The sequence below is a fragment of the Lepidothrix coronata genome, unplaced genomic scaffold, assembly GCF_001604755.1.
Source record: "Lepidothrix coronata isolate B3197 unplaced genomic scaffold, Lepidothrix_coronata-1.0 Scaffold32, whole genome shotgun sequence".
NCBI lineage: Eukaryota > Metazoa > Chordata > Aves > Passeriformes > Pipridae > Lepidothrix > Lepidothrix coronata.
In genome coordinates, this window is record NW_016690212.1 from 6382701 (window position 1) to 6400635 (window position 17935).

Here is a 17935-nt window from a genome sequence, read left to right on the forward strand (position 1 = left end):
CTGCAGTCTAAGTCTGGAGTTTACACTTCCCGGAGAAATTCTAATTATATTGAGAAAAATATTCCTTCTCACTAAGCAGTCACTGAGAAAGCTAAAGCTTCACTGATGGCAAGGACAAGAGAGTGACCATGAACTTGCAGAGTCACTCCCAGGAACCAGATCTTTTTATTTCAGTGGTAAGGAAGAGGAAGCATCAGTGGAAACTACTAAGAGAAAATATCAGAGGTTATTATTCAAAACCTCAAAAATTTATCAAATTGTTAATGAGTTTCTCTAGTTTAATAGGCTGAAATTTTGTAGAGTTGTTGTAAAATCCAATAAAGACTGCAGAAAATCCTGCATGGCAGAACTTGACAATTTTCTCTGCATAGCAAACCACTATTACCATTTTAAATTAATGTCACAGTTCAGAACTTAAAACAAAAGAACAAACAATACTGGCTCAGTAATGTACAAATAAAAGTTAAAAACAAAGGAAAAACAGCCTCCCTAAGCTTCTTTCTGAAGCTGAGATTTGAACTGTAACACTAGAAGTTGTAAGAAAGAATTATGTAAAACTCTGTCCAAGATACTGCTAAGATAAATTTCAAAAGCTCTGTTCTTATCCTGTATTGCTTACAATATTTTATATATATCTTTAAAAAAACTCAAAACCAACAGACAAAAAACCCACAACAAAATCTATCACATGCACTTTAAGGAGATGATATTTTGTGTTAATTACAAAACTGAAAATATTACAATGCAGCTCCAGAGGCAGAAGTACCATAAGGTAACTGATGACCACTAAAAGGAAAGAATACATCATTACTGATGCCTGACACAAAACTGATTTGTTATTCTTACCTGCTTTACATAATCACACCAAGAAATCCTTTTATTAATCTGAGTAAACAGTTACTGGTTCTTGTTTCTGTACAACTGGACTGCCTTTTCCAGGATTGTATTGTTAAAATATGTGCTATTAATACCAATTTTCACAGCATGTTTTGATACCTGCTGTCATTCCACTTACTTGACGACTTCAAAATGAAACCATAGATACATTTCAAACTTGGGTTTGTGTCAAATGCATTTCTCAAGGATTTATCTAGAAGTCAGTAATTTCAACCTTAGTATGTTGGACCAAACATTGTTTTGAGTAGCTCATGTCAGCACCAGCAGCTACCCAAAACTGCAGGTGATTTGGGAAACAACATGGCATTTAAGTGAATACTTTTACACAAGCACCACAGTTCAACAGACTTCTTCAACAGCACAACGTTTCACGAATATTTGAGGCCCAAAAATGTCATAGTGTGCTTGAGTGCCATTTCCTCTACAAATCTTGCATTAACATGGTCTTGTTTTTCATATGGATGCACACCTAGAAAAACATGGTGAGAAAGTATTTACAAAATTGTACATGCTCCTATACACTTATAGTCCTCAGTCTATTAAACATCTTCATCTACAGTACCAAAAGATAACTGGTAATAGACAGAACTGTGTTTTCATGTACCCAAAATACCTACAGCTTTCAGTGGTGTCCTTTGGATGCTCACCCATGGCAAAAACTGTCCCATTAGTGGGATGTAAGTAAATGACACCCCACACAGGGGGGAGCTAAACCATCTCTGGAGGCTGCTAGGGATTTCCAAACCAATTCTACACTGGAGATCCAAACCAAGATTAAGCACAATGGCTGTGTTAGTGCTAGTGCATAAGATGGCCTAGGGCCCATGGTCATATATTGCTATATGGTTTAACTCTTTTTTCCTCTCCGAATGGACATACCCATACTTGGACAGTCTCAGTTTAGCCTTCAGGTCCTTATCCTGACTATATTTTGCTTACTGGTACAGGCACAGCTAGTAATCTCTCCCCTAGGCACCTTGCTTGTTCAGCAGAATTCAAAACCTCTGGGTGCTCACGTTTGCTGGATGAAGCAAAGACCCTCATCAATGGGAACGGTGCTTCACAAAAATGAACGGCTTGGCAAGGAAAAATGTCTGGTACTTCAGAATACCTCTGAATCCAGGGATATGGGTACTCTTTTCTAAGGTGGAAAATCTGATTTTGGCTGCCTCTTAGCTACCACAAGGAACATAAATAAGGACCAAACCGCTCTCTCCCCATCTGAACACACAACAGCTAACACCATGCTGTACACCAAGCACATTTTACTACATGGGTTCTGAAAAATGCAGGTTTGCTGTCTGGATCCAACACAAAGAGGATTTGGATGAAAGGATATGCAGTGAAGAAGTCCCCTGGCACTTCCTATCAGCAGAAAGACAACCAAACCTATGTGTTCAGACATCAATGGAGTTTTAGAACTAAGTTATGTCAATATAGTCAGGATACATCTAAGTGAGCATCAAAGAGTAACGATTGCTGGTCTTCCAAAATACAGAATTAACATTACCTTGATTCTCTATCTCTGTCAACATACTCGTCAGGTAGTTCAGTGGCAAAAACTCCACAGGGACTGAGAATCTCTCAGGGATAGACCTGCTGCACTGTAAGGTAGAACACTGCAGGTTAGCTCTCCAAGTTGCACAGTACCAAGTTTCAGTGTTTCATTAGTGTGTTACAGTCTAAAGAAAGCTCAGCAATCTCAACACTGTCAAAGCACAAGATGAAAAAAAAAGGCCTCTGTGGTCTTACCTGCCTGTTCCCCAGGTTCTCAAGCAAAAGTTTAACATATTTCCGTGCAATTAAATTTGCATTTATGGGATGATTCCAAAACTGGCGGACCTTCTGACCAAGAGCCTAGTAAGCAAAAAACAAAACCCAAAAACCTGAGAAGATAAACACAGGACAGTGGAAGCTTAGGAGGAGGAAAAGCAGAAAAAGACCTGAAACAAAATCCAGGCTGTAACACAGATGCTTTGCTTTCCCACATTGAGAAGCCAAGATGTCATCATCTGTAGCCATGGAGCCTTGCTTTCATAGCCAATAACTAAAAGATTTCCATATGTTCCCAAAATGTGGGAAATCAAAACCTCACTGGTCAGTACTCAGCTCAATCCGTCTGTCCCAGTGCCACTGTCCCATTTGGCATGTGTACTTAAATATCAACTGAGGCTTAAAATGACCACTTATCTTTTACTGTGACTCTGGTTTGTATCTATTCTTTCCCCAAAGAATAATGTAGATACCCCATTCCTCAAGGCTCCATTCAGGACAGGGCTTCCTTTAGGCTCAGTCTCAGGAATCTTACACAAGCCAAATGTCAACAAGGAGACATATTGGGAATGCAGTTAAGATCCCATTATTCAGGTCATCATCCTGGAAACTGATAACATTGACTCTCATTCCCAGAGGCAAGAGATTCAAAACCAGGTTTCCCAAAGCTTCCAGTTCTAACCAACAAGCAAAAGAATAGGAACATACTGTGAAATCAGCTCCACTTTCTGATATTTTCCCTATCTAGATCTTCCCCCCTCCCTTTCAGCTGTACTGCAATGCAGACTGCTGTAGGGGTTTATTTGAGTAAATGCTGTACAGTTTCAGTGGTGCTTAAATCCTTGCTTCTGATGGAACTGAAGTCATCTACTGAATGTAACCTGCTCAAAATAGTCTGAGTCACCCCAAAGTGACCTTTTTGGCAAACAAATTACTCCCTGCATTTTTTCCCAAAGCTGTAAATAGATACAATAAGGCACTGAGTCTACTGTGTGCAGCCAACAGTACCCGTTCCCTGCAGCTCTCCCAGCTCAGCCTTCGTCAGAGCGCGGCTGGAATGGTGTTCCCCACCCACAGGCCAGGGGCTGACCCCAGCTCTCCAGCCCAGGCCCAAAACAAGACACAGAGGACAAAGGACATCCTGTGGAGTTCTCCTCCTCTACCCCTTCTCAAAACTGCTGCCAAATAAAGAAGCCTTTGTTAGAGGAACACCCAAGTGGCACTTCTGGCCATTTGAACTATACATAACAGCCCATAATGAGCAAACAATGGGCAACTTATGTTGAGAAAAGCCTGGCACTCCCCGAGGGGGATCCCTGGTGTTCCTCTGCCCACTGAGATGTGCTTCCTCTGCAGTCCTGTGGTGTGCACTAAGAGCAAAAGGGGAGAAGTCTATCTCCCATTCTGCTGGAACTTTTTACGAAGCACCAGTTATTAGCTCTAACTAATTACTGTGTAGCTACAGAAGTCACTGATGGGTGAGGCTGAGAGATTTCACTGAGGGGAGATCTTATAACTCAGTTTCCTCCACAGAGCTGTGGTATATCAGATTTCACAGCTTTTACTGTACTGAACATATCTGATAAAGTGTATAGAAGCAAACGCAGAGGTCACAAGTGAGAAAGGCTCTGTGGATGCTAGAACACCCAAACAAAAACCCGATAAATCCCCTTTAAACCCCACTAAACCCTCATTGCTTTAGGCACACAAGTACTCAGCAGAGTCTTGTTGACTCCTGTAGGGTCATGGAGACACTGTAAAAGACTATGGACAAATCTATAATTTAAGTTATCAGGGTATCCTACAGCGAGGAGCAGCAGATGGAGAAACTGTGGATGTTCAGGTTATATTTGAATCAGGCTCTATTTGAATCACAGCCAAGTCTTCCATTGGCTTGATCCTACACACAAGGAGGAACTTCCTATCAATTCAAAAGTCCCAGAAACTACATCCAAAGTCATTAGTTACCTCAGGAAGCCTCATGACAATACTTAATTTCAGCTTTTCATTCTGTTCAGTGTCATCCAGATCTATAAGAAACAGGCAAAAAACCAAACCAAACAATCAGTAACTGCATAACAAACTTTCAACTGTCATTGAAAATATTCCAAATAAATATCACCTCTGTAATGAATTGAAAATTTCAATTTTCAATGTCATCTGCAAACTCACAGGTGATGCACTTGATCCCCTTGTCCAAACTGCCAACAAAGATATTAAGCAGGCCTGGCCCCAATACTGAGCCCTGGGGAACCCCACTGGTGTCCAGCTGCCAGCTGGATATAACTGCATTCCCCACCACTCTCTGGGCCTGGTTGACCAGACAGTTTTTACCCAGCATACAGGGCACCTGTCCAGGCCATGAGCAGCCAGTTTCTCCAGGAGAATGATGTGGGAAATGGTGTAAAATATTTTACGAAAGTCGAGGTAGACAATACCTACAGCCTTTCCCTCATCCACTAACCATGTCACTGGTCATAGAAGGAGATCAGGTTGGTCAAGCAGCACCTATCTTTCACAAACCTGTGCTGGCTGGGCCTGATCCCCTGGTTGCTCTGTATATGTCTTGTGATAGCATTTGGATTGATCTGCTCCATGACCTTCCCTGGCCCTGAGGTCAGACTGACAGGCCTGTTCCTCTTGTTCCAAACATAATTAAAGCAAAAGCTGAGGACTGGATAGCAGACAAATTTCCTCACACATAGGTGTGCACTTTCATAGTCATACAAATTTCCCAATAAATTCTATTATGACCTTTAGTATTTGCTTTTCTAAGAAGTCCCAAGTGGAAAAGCTACAAACTCAAATTCTCTCCAAACAGATATTTCTTTGTGTTCTATGATAAGGCCAATCATGTAGTCTGAGCCCTTTCAGGTAGGCAACACCATCATCTACAGCCCTCACTGAAACAACACTCTAAGGACAGCTGAGTGTCCTGGGCAATAAATCCTGTGTCCAAGTTGAGTGGCTTGAAGGACAACACCCCCCATTAGCTGGCTGGTAACAAATGAAACACTTGATGCTCACTGTACCTTTCAGCAATTTCCTGACACACGTTTCTGTCAATTGCAAGACTCCAATATCAATGTAGTGCAGGAGGGTGTGCAGAGGGAGACAACGAACACCGAGACCCAAGTGCAGAGTGTGAAAACCTATGAAAGAGACAAACTTGTTTGGTATAATACGGGAGTTTTTTTCCTAAGTCTCTATTAAAAACTGGCATTACTCTAGCTAAAGCCACCACTCCCCTTAACTTCTGACTGTTTCTAGTTGGTGAAGAAATCAGTTTATCAAGACATTTAGTCTTATTTAGGCATCCTTTAAGTCCTCTCAAGTACAATCCCCTCAGAAAGAAAAAAGCCAAGGGGGCTGAAAACAGTCATTAAAGTCATACAGAGTCACTAAACATCTCCAAGCTGTTGCCTCATATCTGAATTGTTCTATTAATTTGTCTTTTATATCTTTCTTTCCTCCTAATCAATCAAAACCTGAGGCCTCACCACCCTCCGTACATGGCTGCCACCCACACACTCCCACAGCTCTGTTAACACTTCGGTTTCTCATTAAACATCAGCCAGACAATGGTCTTGTTATCACATGACATAACTGCATGGCAGCATTTGTGCCCACATGGACTGAGGGACAACTCATACCAAAAACAGTTTCAAAGACTGAAGACAGATCAGGAAATACAAACTAGAGAGAGTCAATCAGAATCAGAAAGCATTAAGATGTTAAGAAGTCTTTCCCTAACAAAAATAAGCAAGTGCTTTGAAAAGACCATAAGTGATTACGAGTTGGTCTGGGAAATCAAATTCTACTATCGAGACCAACTTTTCTATCAAGGCTGGAGGTAATCCTTTCAGGATAAAACTGAAAAAATATTAGCAGGGCAACAGCATGAGAAAAAACACTCTTTTCGCTCCATGGTAGGAATTTTCCCTTGTGGCTCTAGACACTGAACTCCAGTTTTCTAAAAACATATAGAAACGAAAGGAATTTAAATCTTAGTTCTAAGGTAAGACTGCACCCAAGCACTCCACCGGAAACCTGTTTTGTTGTCTCTGTTTCTAAAAACTATTTAGTTTTGCTTCATTTCACTTGCACATGTTTATCAAAGGCCTTCGCCTCTGTAACTGTCTTGACTAGATTTCAATACTGCCACAGCTAACTTGACACATGTTGCAACTAGTGCTCTCAGGGGAGGAATTTATAGCGTTGCTCTCCTCAGTTATGATTAAAACAGCAAAACATAGGACTTACCAGGAGGTAAAGGCATGCACATGCCATTTGCTGCTTCCAGAATCCGACTCATGATGTGGAACACCGCAAACTCTCCTGCACTTCCTCTTTCGTCACTGTAGTTAATGAAGTAGCAACATATTTAGAACCTGAGGTGCCCACACTCTGCTGGAGAGATGGTCAATTTGCTGTACTACATGTGCACTAAATGCCTGCATTTGGGTGAAGTGCCATGAGATGCTGCCTTGTTTACTGAGGTGTCTGTCACCCAACAGCACCAGCTGCCCAGTGCTGCCACAAAAAGTTGCTCTGGTGTCCCCACGTCCTCCCCCCACTGCTGCATATTTACAAGTCTCTCAGCAGCACCTGGAATCAACAGCTGGTATAAGGGACCTGGCTTTTGTAGGCGTTTAACACCCACTACCCAGCTTAGACCACTATAAACTCAGTAACTTTAAACTCCAGCTGTAGAAATGTTTGGTTAATATAATTTAAAATATTTAACATTTAAAATAATTTAGAGAGGGCCACCAAGGTCATTAGGAACAATAGGTGACAGTCACATTGACATTCACAGCAGCATAAGCAGTGACTGTTCAAACCAGTGGTACTCTTGAAGATCAAAATCATTATGCCCATATTTTAAAAGGCAAGCTGAAAACTTTAACAAATGACTTGCTCACAAGCAGAAGACGCAGGAATGAAGCTGGTATCTCCTCCAAACTTCTTTCATTATTCGATGTATCAGACTCAGCTAAAACAACAAAGAAAAGACTGCATGTTTTCAGGAGCCTGTGTACAGCAGGCCCTTGCCCTTCATTCATTTCACACACCAGTTTATGTTAAAATCTTCTCATGGGACTCCTACTACGTCTTCTTTTTTTTTTCCCCAGTGGCTCAAAATGTGAAGTTATTAAAATTTGAATTGTAACTGAATTGCAATATTCCAGAAGTTGAAAGTGCTTCCAGCTCATCAAAACATTGTCCAAGACATATAGCAACTTAACACATGGTGCTTCTCAGAGATAACTCATCTCATGCTCTTGCATCAAATTCTCAAAGATCTGTTTGCCACGGAAGCAAAAACTGTATGTCAAAGTGGCTGAGCATTTGTCAAGGGCTCAGCAAAAGTGGATGACACTGAAGACAGTGGAATCCTCAGTTTGCCAAGAAAAGTCTGCAGGAGGAATCTCAAACCTAGTTCTGGCAAGGAGGAAAGATGAGACAAGCAAATGCCTCCCCTACACTATTGAGTTTCCTTTCTGTCCATAGTGAAATAAAACAATCTCTTGGCCCATATTGTTGCTTCTTTGTGCTCTTGAACTGACCTCCACTACAGTCAGTCAGCACACCAAAGCCACAAGCCCTGTTCTCACACTTGGGCCATCTCAGCTTCTGCAGCTGAAAGAGAAACCACATACAAAGAGTTGAAATAACTTCTTCACGGCTGTCATGTGTAACCACTTCCATATCTCAGTAACACAACTGAGACACTTCCTCTGTGCCTTTTATCTCTGGCCCTCAAAGCACAGCAATCAATCAATCCCAGGAAACTTTCAGGAAGCAAGATTGACCCCTGTTCTGCAAAGAGGTGTCACGAGAAGTTACAAACCCTTTTCCCTGCTCCAGATGGCCAGAATCCAGGAATCATTTTTCCCCCTTCTCTTTTCCCCTCATTGACTTTGCCTTCTTCAATGTCTAACTTGTCACAGGCTCTGAGCAAGAGGGAAACAGGACATACAGGAGACGTTCACATGCAAAGGCCAGAACTGGAATATTGGTCTTCAGTACTGTTCCTGAGTGTTCCTCTGTACCTTGGCCAGAAAGCTCTACAAGACAGCATCTTGTCCCTCCACCACTTGAGCCAGGCTTGCACAGCTACCTGATGCAAAATAACTACCTAATATTTTCCATCTCTACACTTACTAGATGCAGTGGAAAGATCCAGTTTAATCTTCCTGGAGTATAGCAAGTTTTCCAGGAAATGAGTGATTTCCAGTTTTCAGACAAGGGTCAAAAGAACTGCATCTGCTGTTGGAATGACTTTCACCCCTGGCCAGGACACAGGGTGCAGCTAAGGCCTCTGCATCATGAGCTGCAGCTGGAACTGAAGATAAGTGTTGAAGTGAAGGGAGGGTTCTTTCAAGCTCCAAAATCACCACTTGCTATTTGTGCAACAAAAATGGTTTTCAGGAGTGATACTCCAGAATGAATACTTTTTTGCTTAATACCATAGCACACTGTACAGCTTTTGCTGAGTATAGAAAGCTAACAGCTTCTTAAGTCATAGCCAACTTCACTATCACAACATACTTGAATCTTAAATACATGCATGCTTGTGGCGTGATACCTTCACCAACAGCATGACTCACTTTGGAGATCAGCGTCTACCACAGACATTGCAGAAAACACAAACAGAAAGAGAAGTCATGTCTCAGACTTTTTTGCAGAATATAATACACAGGATAATGTGCATGAGAGAAAGCAAACATTATCTGTTTGATAGAGGGAGCACAGACAGTTTCCTGTCCAAGGTTAGCAGAGGTTCTCTGGGGGAACCAAGTTAAGAGCTACACCAATACCAGGCAAGGCCATTTTTCATTGAGTAACAAGGATACATAATACAAAGTTTTTTGGGGCAAGTACCAGAAGACATCTCCCTTGGAGTGCTCTAAAGTAATGAGAGAACACATGACCAACAGTGAGACTGCATGCAGGAGGGTCTAGGCTGACAGTGCTGTCCTTGCTGCCTTGAAACATCTGCATTTCCAGGCAATGCTGCCTGGAACAAGGAGAGTGAAGTTCCACTAAAGTAATTAGGAACCATAAGTTCTCATCTCCTGTGGCTGTTTCTATGGCAAAGACACGGGAGCAGCCAAAGAAAAGAATCAGGAGCAAAGGAATCATGAGCAAAGGAGAAAAGGGAGTGAGACAAGGTCTTGCTCTCTTCCAGATCCCCTCCTGCACAGAGGATATGACAACTTCTTCTGAGGAAACTCAAATCCAAATGGTGTCTGTCTTCTATTCCTCTGCAGCTGAGCCCACATCAGAAGGAAATGGCCACAGACATCAGAGGAAAAGGTGCAGCTACTGCAGTGACCTGCAGAGCAAGTGTATTCAGGTCTGTCTCTTTTCTGTGCCACGGGCTGCCTGTTCACCCTGCCTCCCCTTCCGCTTGCTGTCAGTTCTTCTGTCACACTGCTTCTGTAAGTTATTTCTCCCCTTTCCTGCCTCACTGAAATGAAAAGAGTGAAAGAAACAGATATGCAGTAAAGCTAAGATAAAGTAATTGCAGGGGAGAGAGAGACTATGGACACACAAAAAACTACTGCAGGCATGGTGGCACATGGACTGGGAACCAGGCACACACTGGCAAAGAAGGAGTTGCCACCAACACATGCCATTCACACTTCCCCATGTTACTTCTCTGTATACAAGTACACCCAGTTCTCTGACAGCAATCAGCCCTTGTCTGTTGTTTCATGAGAAACTGTCAATGCTCCCAGGTCTTGGCTACTCTGACTTCAGCTGCAACGGATTTACACAGTGACTACACACCACAGAGCCCTATTCTCAGCCACTCCTGGGTTCCTGAACATAATAAAAAATTATTTTATGATGGCAAACAGACAAGCAAATAATTTCAAATCTCTTCTGTTTCACTAGTTTCAATAGCTCAGCTACATGGTGCTGATGCTACAATTAATTGTTGGAAGACTCAAAGAAATTCCCCTGAAGAATTCAAACACTTAGGATATAGAAAGGTTTAAGATGTAAGAGTTTCTGATTAAGATGAGGGGAAACTCACATCTAATAATGACATAACTTTAAAGTTTTCCAAGCAGTACCTAACATGCACCAGCCAGAGGGCAGAAGCAACTTTTAGAAACACATTATTATAGAATCACAGAATATTCTAAGTTGAAAGAGACCCACAAGGATCATCAAGTCCAACTCTTAAGTGAATGGCCCTTACAGAGATCAAACCCATGACCTTGGTGCTATTATCACCATGCTCTAACCAGCTGAGCTAATCTCAGGGTTATCTTTGTTTATAGTAGCTTTTCTAAGAATAAGCCTGTCAACTGAGTGGAGAGAATTCTTACTGTTAGTGACATTAAAAAAAAATTAATCTTGAGAGTTCACTAGTGGGGAGGGCTGAGGTTTATTTTTCAAGATTTAGTCTACAATAATTTAGTCTTGCAGATCAAGGTTGTATGGGTGTTTTCATATTTTTTATCTTAAGTTTTTATTAAAAGTGAACAAACTATTACTAGAAATTGAATGAAAGGAGAACAAGCATTCCACTTATGCTTTTTCACCACCATTTTCAGGTACAAAGCTTTGGTTCCTGTTGTACTGTTCCTATTTTAATCAGCCATTAGTTTTATCTTCATCTTCTTTTCTACACAGATGCAGAAAAGCCTGCCAGTTACCAGTGAAATAACTTGTCAAGCTATAAAGTGAGGCCTGAAAAGTCAGTAATGGCAGTGAAGCTGCAGCAGTTCAGAGAATGTTGTAAGGTTGACAGCACAGCTGACTTGCACAGGACTTCTGAAGAGTTGCAAGCATCAGCAGCCTCAAGAAAGTTTCCCAAGGTTTCCATTCCCAGAAAACACCACTGTGGGGAGTTTCTACTGAACCCTGTGGCAGGGCTTGCACGAAGAACAGGATTTAGTAGTTGCCACAGAAGCTTTTCTGTGCTTAAAGGACATGACATTGAGACAAACAAAGACAGGTACAATAATTTCTGTGCACAACAGTCACAGTTTTCAGAGCTCTTTTTTTTTTTAAAGTTTCTCTTAAGAGGAGGAAAGACAGAAAAATTTTCACCGTAGTTTACACAGATCTCTTCATGCAAAACTCTGTCTCCTGTCACGCAAAACAAGCCCAATGAAGGCAGTACGTAGGAGCGGTGATGCTTTACCCATGTGTCATATTGTAGTGAAATCTTTTTTAATTAATTTGTATTTCCCCTGGTGGCACCTCTATTATTCAGAACTTGCAGCAATGTTTTCTAGAGGCAACTAAATGGATCTAACGATCATTCTTTGAACTTATCAGTTACCATTTTCATTTCTGTGAGTAGAGCATATTCGTACAAGCTGTAAAGAGAACAGTTTCTTCTGTATTCTGAGTGACCAGTATAACTCTTTTAAAAATACTTAAATATTATTCATTTCCTTTATCAATACATACAATATTAAGCTGAAAAATATGTTTAAATATCTTAAAACCAACCTCCTCCCATCAAATATATACATATATATACAAATCCTACATACCCAAGGATCTACCATTCAACTAGTGCATGCTTACTCAAAACAGTGACTATGAAATCCAACTAACCAGGTTTGCAACGTAATCCAAAACTATTTGGTCAATCTTCTTTTTTCCTACATATTGTAGATGTCTCATAAGGTGATCCTTTAGCTGAGCAACCATCTAGGAAAAAAAAACAAACCCAACAATTCAGTGTCCTTGAGCATCTTCAAAGAGATACAAAAGCTGCAGCAAGTGTAGGGCCAGATCAATAGGGACTGGCTCAACAAAATGTTTCTGCATTATGAAACTCCAGTTCAGAGTGAGATCCCAAGCTACAGTCCAGTCTTGCTAAATTCAACAGCAGATGTGAATATTCAAGACAGCAAATTCAGCAAATGAGTGCTAAGTTGAACTTTCAGTGACATCAAAGAGAAAAAGCTTACAGTTCTTACATCTCTCTGTGTCAAGCCAAGTGAACGGGGAGAAAGAAGGATTTAAATATGAGCGCTGAGTCCTGAGAATCTAAGTATTTCATAAAATCTCTCAGAGAAAACTAGCTCAAGTACAGTTTGTAGTAGTAGCCAAGAACCTGAGAAACAGAGTGATTAATGGCAATTTCAGGTTAAACATTAATTGTAAAGCCTTTAAAATTGAGTGTTTGTTATCACACAGTCCATGCCACTCCCTACTCTCTCCTTTCTTAAATACTCACTGACCTTGCATGGCTTCAGATTGCAACTCAAGTCCATGCTGGCTCTTGGCTGAGAATTACTAAGCAGCATGATTTGTTTCAAAGCTCAGAGTAAAACTGGAGCAAATAAAAATCTCTGTCTCAGGGAATTTACATGTAGATTTATCTCAAATGTGTCAAGACAGCAACACAGGTATGAGGAAGGCATAGACAAAGGACAGCAGTGACCTGCTTTTGGATCTGTCTGAATAAACAGTGGGGAAGGAATGCAGAGAAGCTTCAGAGAATGAGAGGCAAGACTTGGAAACAAGGTGACAAGACTGAAAAGAAGGAAAAATTGCCTCAGAGGTGAACAGATAGGACAGTGTTGATATGCTCTTCACAGATGCACTGCTGAGACTTTCCAGTGCATGCCAAAGAATTTCCTTTGGGTTTAACAGTAAGAGAAAAAGACATAAGTAAGGATGTGTATTTAGACAGAGGAAGGACAGGTAGGAGTTTGAGACAGGATATATTACCCATAAGCACATAAATGGTAGATCGTTTAGAGAGGTCACTGCGGAAAACAGTGCAGGAGATGAAGCAGTCCCAGCAGCGAGGTAGAAAGAAAAGGAGACAGTAAAAAAAGCTGTTAAATTGAGGAGCAAGAAGATCTGCAATCTTCAATGTTTTAAAGATGTAAAATAGTCCAAAAAGAAGTGACAGATTAAGATGAACTCCAGGAAGACAGAATAACAGTTTCTAGCTGAAGTTGTAATCGGAAAAAACATTTTGACAAATCAACTTTCAGTTGCTGTTTTTCCCTTATGCCTTATGATGACCTTTAAGATGGTATCCTGACTATGAGTTCTAAAACTTAGGAACTATGTTTGCCCCATAGCTACTCTCGGTGAGACTGAGCTCAGCACTGGAACTTAGAAGCTCACTTTCAATATATTTGTGGAGGTTGTGCGTCCCCTAGTGCACGCTGACAAAAGCACATACCAGTCCCATTAGTAATTGCTGCTGATAATCCTCCTCTTCAAAGAGAGGTACAAGCCTCGCCTCTGAAATAAACAGAGCAAGAATCATTCAAGGACATGACACTGCAGAAATACCACGAAACTTCAACCAGCTTCAAAAGCACTTAGGAACACACTTACAAACAACCAGAAGTTGTGGTTTGATCTACTCTTCTACAGAACTAAGATAGTGAAGAATTATGGACTGCATAACAGAACTGAGAAATGGAAAATCACCCTTTATCTGCTATCTTCTTCCTCTTTCCTTTGATATTTAAGACTTGTCACAGTGTGGTGACTCAAGAAAGCAAAGAGACACAGAGAACCTTCTGGTAACACCAGTGCAAGTGCATATGCTATTCAGATCTCATCATTTACAAACAAACAAGCTAAAACAGCTGCATGGGTCTTCCAAGGAAATGGCTAGACAGGAAGGAAATACTCCAGGGAATCACCTCCCACTTTCCTAGTTCTCTCCCATGGTGTGGCTCCTGTTACTCAGATTTGCAGACCATTATGAGAAGAACATAATTTTCTAACTAAATGGAAAGAGGTTATAGTATCTACTAAAATTAATAACCTGTATTTCCTAATCAGTGCTTCCCATCTAGGAACAGCAAAGGAAGAAAAACAATCTCCTATTTCATCATGTAGCATAAAATCAAGTCAACATTTTACAGAACCAAGCGCCAATTTTTTACAAATTTTCAGCTATTTTTGCTCACATCGAAATATAATTACTTCAACATTTAGCAGCAGAAAGACCTGTGCTGCTTGATTTTAAGGGACTTGAGGACAAATCTACAGGGAAGACATGCTACATTGATGCTTGTTACTGGCTGGCAGCTATTTAAAAATTCTCTATTAACAGTTAAACATCTGACTGCTTCATCAATCACCACCTTTGAAAGCATGAAGCTGAGGCTCACTAAGTTGATATAAGGCCCCTTAAAGTCAGAGACCACTGCAATAACTAGCAGTGGCACAGATGACTGGTGTTAGGGGCTAGAAATGAGTGCACTGAAAATTCATGGTAATAAAAGGTGAGAGCACCACTTAGATCAGCATCATTTCACAGCTGATGTGTGAAGAGCAGGAACACAATTCACTACTAAATTCAGTTTTAATTATTTGTGACAGGAACTGAACATCACAAAATCTCCAGTGCTCCTGGCCTAGGGAAATTGATTACATCTGCCTTTTCCACACCATGATTTTTCACCAGCTCTAATCTCCTGCACAAGTTCTGATTGTTGCAAAGGTAGCTGTAACATGGTGTCATTGAAGAAGAAAATCCTTAGGCAGGCAAAGTTCTACTGCTTATATTGTTAGATCCAATATGAAGTAGGAACTTTTTCTTCAAGCATTTCCTAGTCAGTACATGAAAGTTTTCTTCCAGTTTAATAACTGCTTATCTTAATTCCTCAGACTCTTCTGTGCTGAAAACACACACAGCAATTTATTTTTAGCAAACAACGGCTAGATGGAAATACTAAAATAAACCTTACAGCTAAGTACATTGAGACAAGTTTTACTTACCAGAGTCCCAAGTGTCCAGATGAGAAAGCACCCTGGGGTTTGAAACAAAAATCAGTGTGCTTCATATGCAATACTCTACAGGATTTCATAAGGTCATAAAAACACTTTAATGAATCTTTGATCTTTCAAAGATAGCTAAAGAAATATGAGGACAGTACTCGTGACTACATTTAGTAAAAATATTAAATAGCATTAAAAAACCCCTATATGTCTAGGTTTCATAAGAATAACTCTTCATATCTCTCATAAATTCCCCAGCTCTAGAAGCCTGTGGGTATTTCAGATCATCCCATGGTGATTACAAGGACTCCAATAATTGATTTTCACCTGAATAATCTTCTTTAAAGCTATCTAATCAGATATCTAACTAACCAATGAAATTACTCACTAAATCCTCCAATATTCTTGCACAAAGTAAGAAAGCATAAATACAATAGAAACCAGTACGTACTTTTTGGCATTTTCAAAAATATTCCTCAAATATGCTGTGGTTCTTCTCTCTTCTCTCTGGTTTGTAAACAAACAAAAATCCATGAATGCACAAAGCAGAAGACCAATTAAAATACTCCCTGACAGAATGTAGATGAGAAATGAAGCTGTTTTTCCCTTTGAATGGGAATAATGCACAGTGGGACTTCAACCCACCTTCCAACTATCCATGCTCATAGGGACTCACACACATCTAACCCACACAACAATATAGTGCAAGCTCTGCTTTTGTTTAATTTCTTGCATTATTTTTAGAGAGTCAAACTTACACGCTTAACTTCACCTTAAGTGAAATGACTGCAAGTCTTTGCACTTCTCATAATCAGATTACAATTTATTTATCTTCAAAATGAAAAAGACAACTTGTCCATGCTTGGCTTTAAAACACCCACTTCAGAGGCAGCACTGGAGGCTGTTTCAGGGCACGTGCACTCACCTCTTCTGAAAGGTTACGCCATTCCCTCCTGAGCACATTATTGTGGTAGTGCAACTGTGGCTCTGCATACTTCACACTCTCCAAGTTTGAGTTGAGTTTCTCCCAGAAGCCTTTGGAGTTTTGGAACTGCAAAGTATTGCAGGGAAAGCATGAATACAGACTGCACTGTTAAAGAAATACCTCATCACCCTCTCACTAAGTGACTGCAGAGACATGTGATTAATGTACCTTCAGAACAATCTAGGTGAAAAAAGTTAAACCAAAAAAGCTAAATTAATTTCTCTTGATTTCATGGCAGGGGTAGCACTTACTTAAACTTGAAGTCAAGACTTGGTGCCTGTAGTGTAGATACTTTGCCATATCAGTATCCTTTTAAGTCACTGGGAAGAAATGAATACTTCTGTATCATAATTCATCTGACCCATTTCACAAGTTTGGGATGGGAAGAACTGCACCACAGACTACACTGGCCATATTGTCTAGACTTCCTCTGACTGTAAAAGGAGCCTTACGCAACTCATATAGATGTAAATGTTTACATTTGGTCAAATAAATCCCATTCTGGGTTTCTGGTAGTTCCAAATAGAGGAATATCACCATGGCCCTGACAGCTGCCACTATTTTCAATCTGTATTAACATTTAGATTACAAACATCCATTTACCAACCTCAAAATCAGTGCCTCATCCCAGAAAAGAAACAAAATCCAAACATTCCCATATCAATTCTAAAACATTTGACTCTAATGCTAAAATTAATTTAAACTCAGCTGTGAACAGACAGGAGGAAAAAACCCAAACAAAACCACACTGGTTTCCTGAGCTAGTTCTTGGACTGGGTATAAAGATTTGAAGCTGTTGTTTATAAATGTGGGGAGATGTGATCATGGTTGAGGAAGAGATGAGATTAAGGCAAATCTTTTTGGCAGTTTTAAAAAAACAAGAGATGGTATGAGCTGTTCTTGCCCCTCTTAATATACATTACCTTCAAATACAGACACTACAGTAGCGACATTTGAATAAAGACAAGTTTGAGTTCACAGGATTTCTCCATCTTGCATTAACATGTTGGATTTTGCTCTCTCCCCTCTACTTTTCTACAACGACAAAAACTTTAAAAGAAAACCTCAGAAGGAAGAAACCACTTCCTACTATAAACTACAATTTGTCAAGGAAAATAAATTTCAAAGACTCAATCCTGCCAGCCACTTTCCTCTTGCTGCCAGTGTCTATTGTCACTTTATTATTGTAGCTGCAGCAGAGAAAAATAAATCTCGGGTTTTGCTTCATGTTAGTTATCTTTAGCAGCTGCAAACTAGGAGTGCATATGGCACCATATGTTCCCTCTGTTGGAGCTGACTTATGAGATCTACACTCTTACAATCTTATGAGATTCTACTACTGCAGGATGTAGCCTAAATGTTACCAATATGAAACCTGAGAAACATCAAATACAGCAAAAGAGTATCATCTAGTGACCGATCCATGCAACTGCGGCAGCACCACCACTGCAAAACTGTGTTCAGGCTATACCGAACTTCCTTTGATATGTGGTGGTGAGAAGCAAGACAGCAATTTTCTTTCATGTACTAAATCTGTAACAG

The 17935-nt window shown here is 40.4% G+C and overlaps 1 protein-coding gene across 5 annotated transcripts in view; it reads right to left on the bottom strand.

Moving 5' to 3' along the window:
- Positions 1-80: 80 nt before the first annotated feature.
- GSAP (gamma-secretase activating protein) overlaps positions 81-17935 on the bottom strand; it is a 43710-nt gene continuing 25855 nt past the window's right edge. For 3 of the 5 annotated variants that reach the window (XM_017811443.1, XM_017811442.1, XM_017811441.1), the window contains 12 exons: positions 16334-16459; positions 15860-15915; positions 15409-15440; positions 13853-13914; positions 12262-12357; positions 7596-7666; positions 6934-7028; positions 5703-5822; positions 4639-4700; positions 2650-2754; positions 2408-2501; positions 81-1366 (listed from right to left, as the gene is read on the bottom strand). In XM_017811443.1, coding sequence (XP_017666932.1) covers positions 1266-1366; positions 2408-2501; positions 2650-2754; positions 4639-4700; positions 5703-5822; positions 6934-7028; positions 7596-7666; positions 12262-12357; positions 13853-13914; positions 15409-15440; positions 15860-15915; positions 16334-16459 — 1020 coding nt within the window. In that variant the 3' untranslated portion in view covers positions 81-1265. Of the gene's footprint in view, positions 1367-2407; positions 2502-2649; positions 2784-4638; positions 4701-5702; positions 5823-6933; positions 7029-7595; positions 7667-12261; positions 12358-13852; positions 13915-15408; positions 15441-15859; positions 15916-16333; positions 16460-17935 lie in introns of those variants that run through there. The other 2 variants (XR_001874172.1, XM_017811444.1) reach the window with 2 other exon arrangements.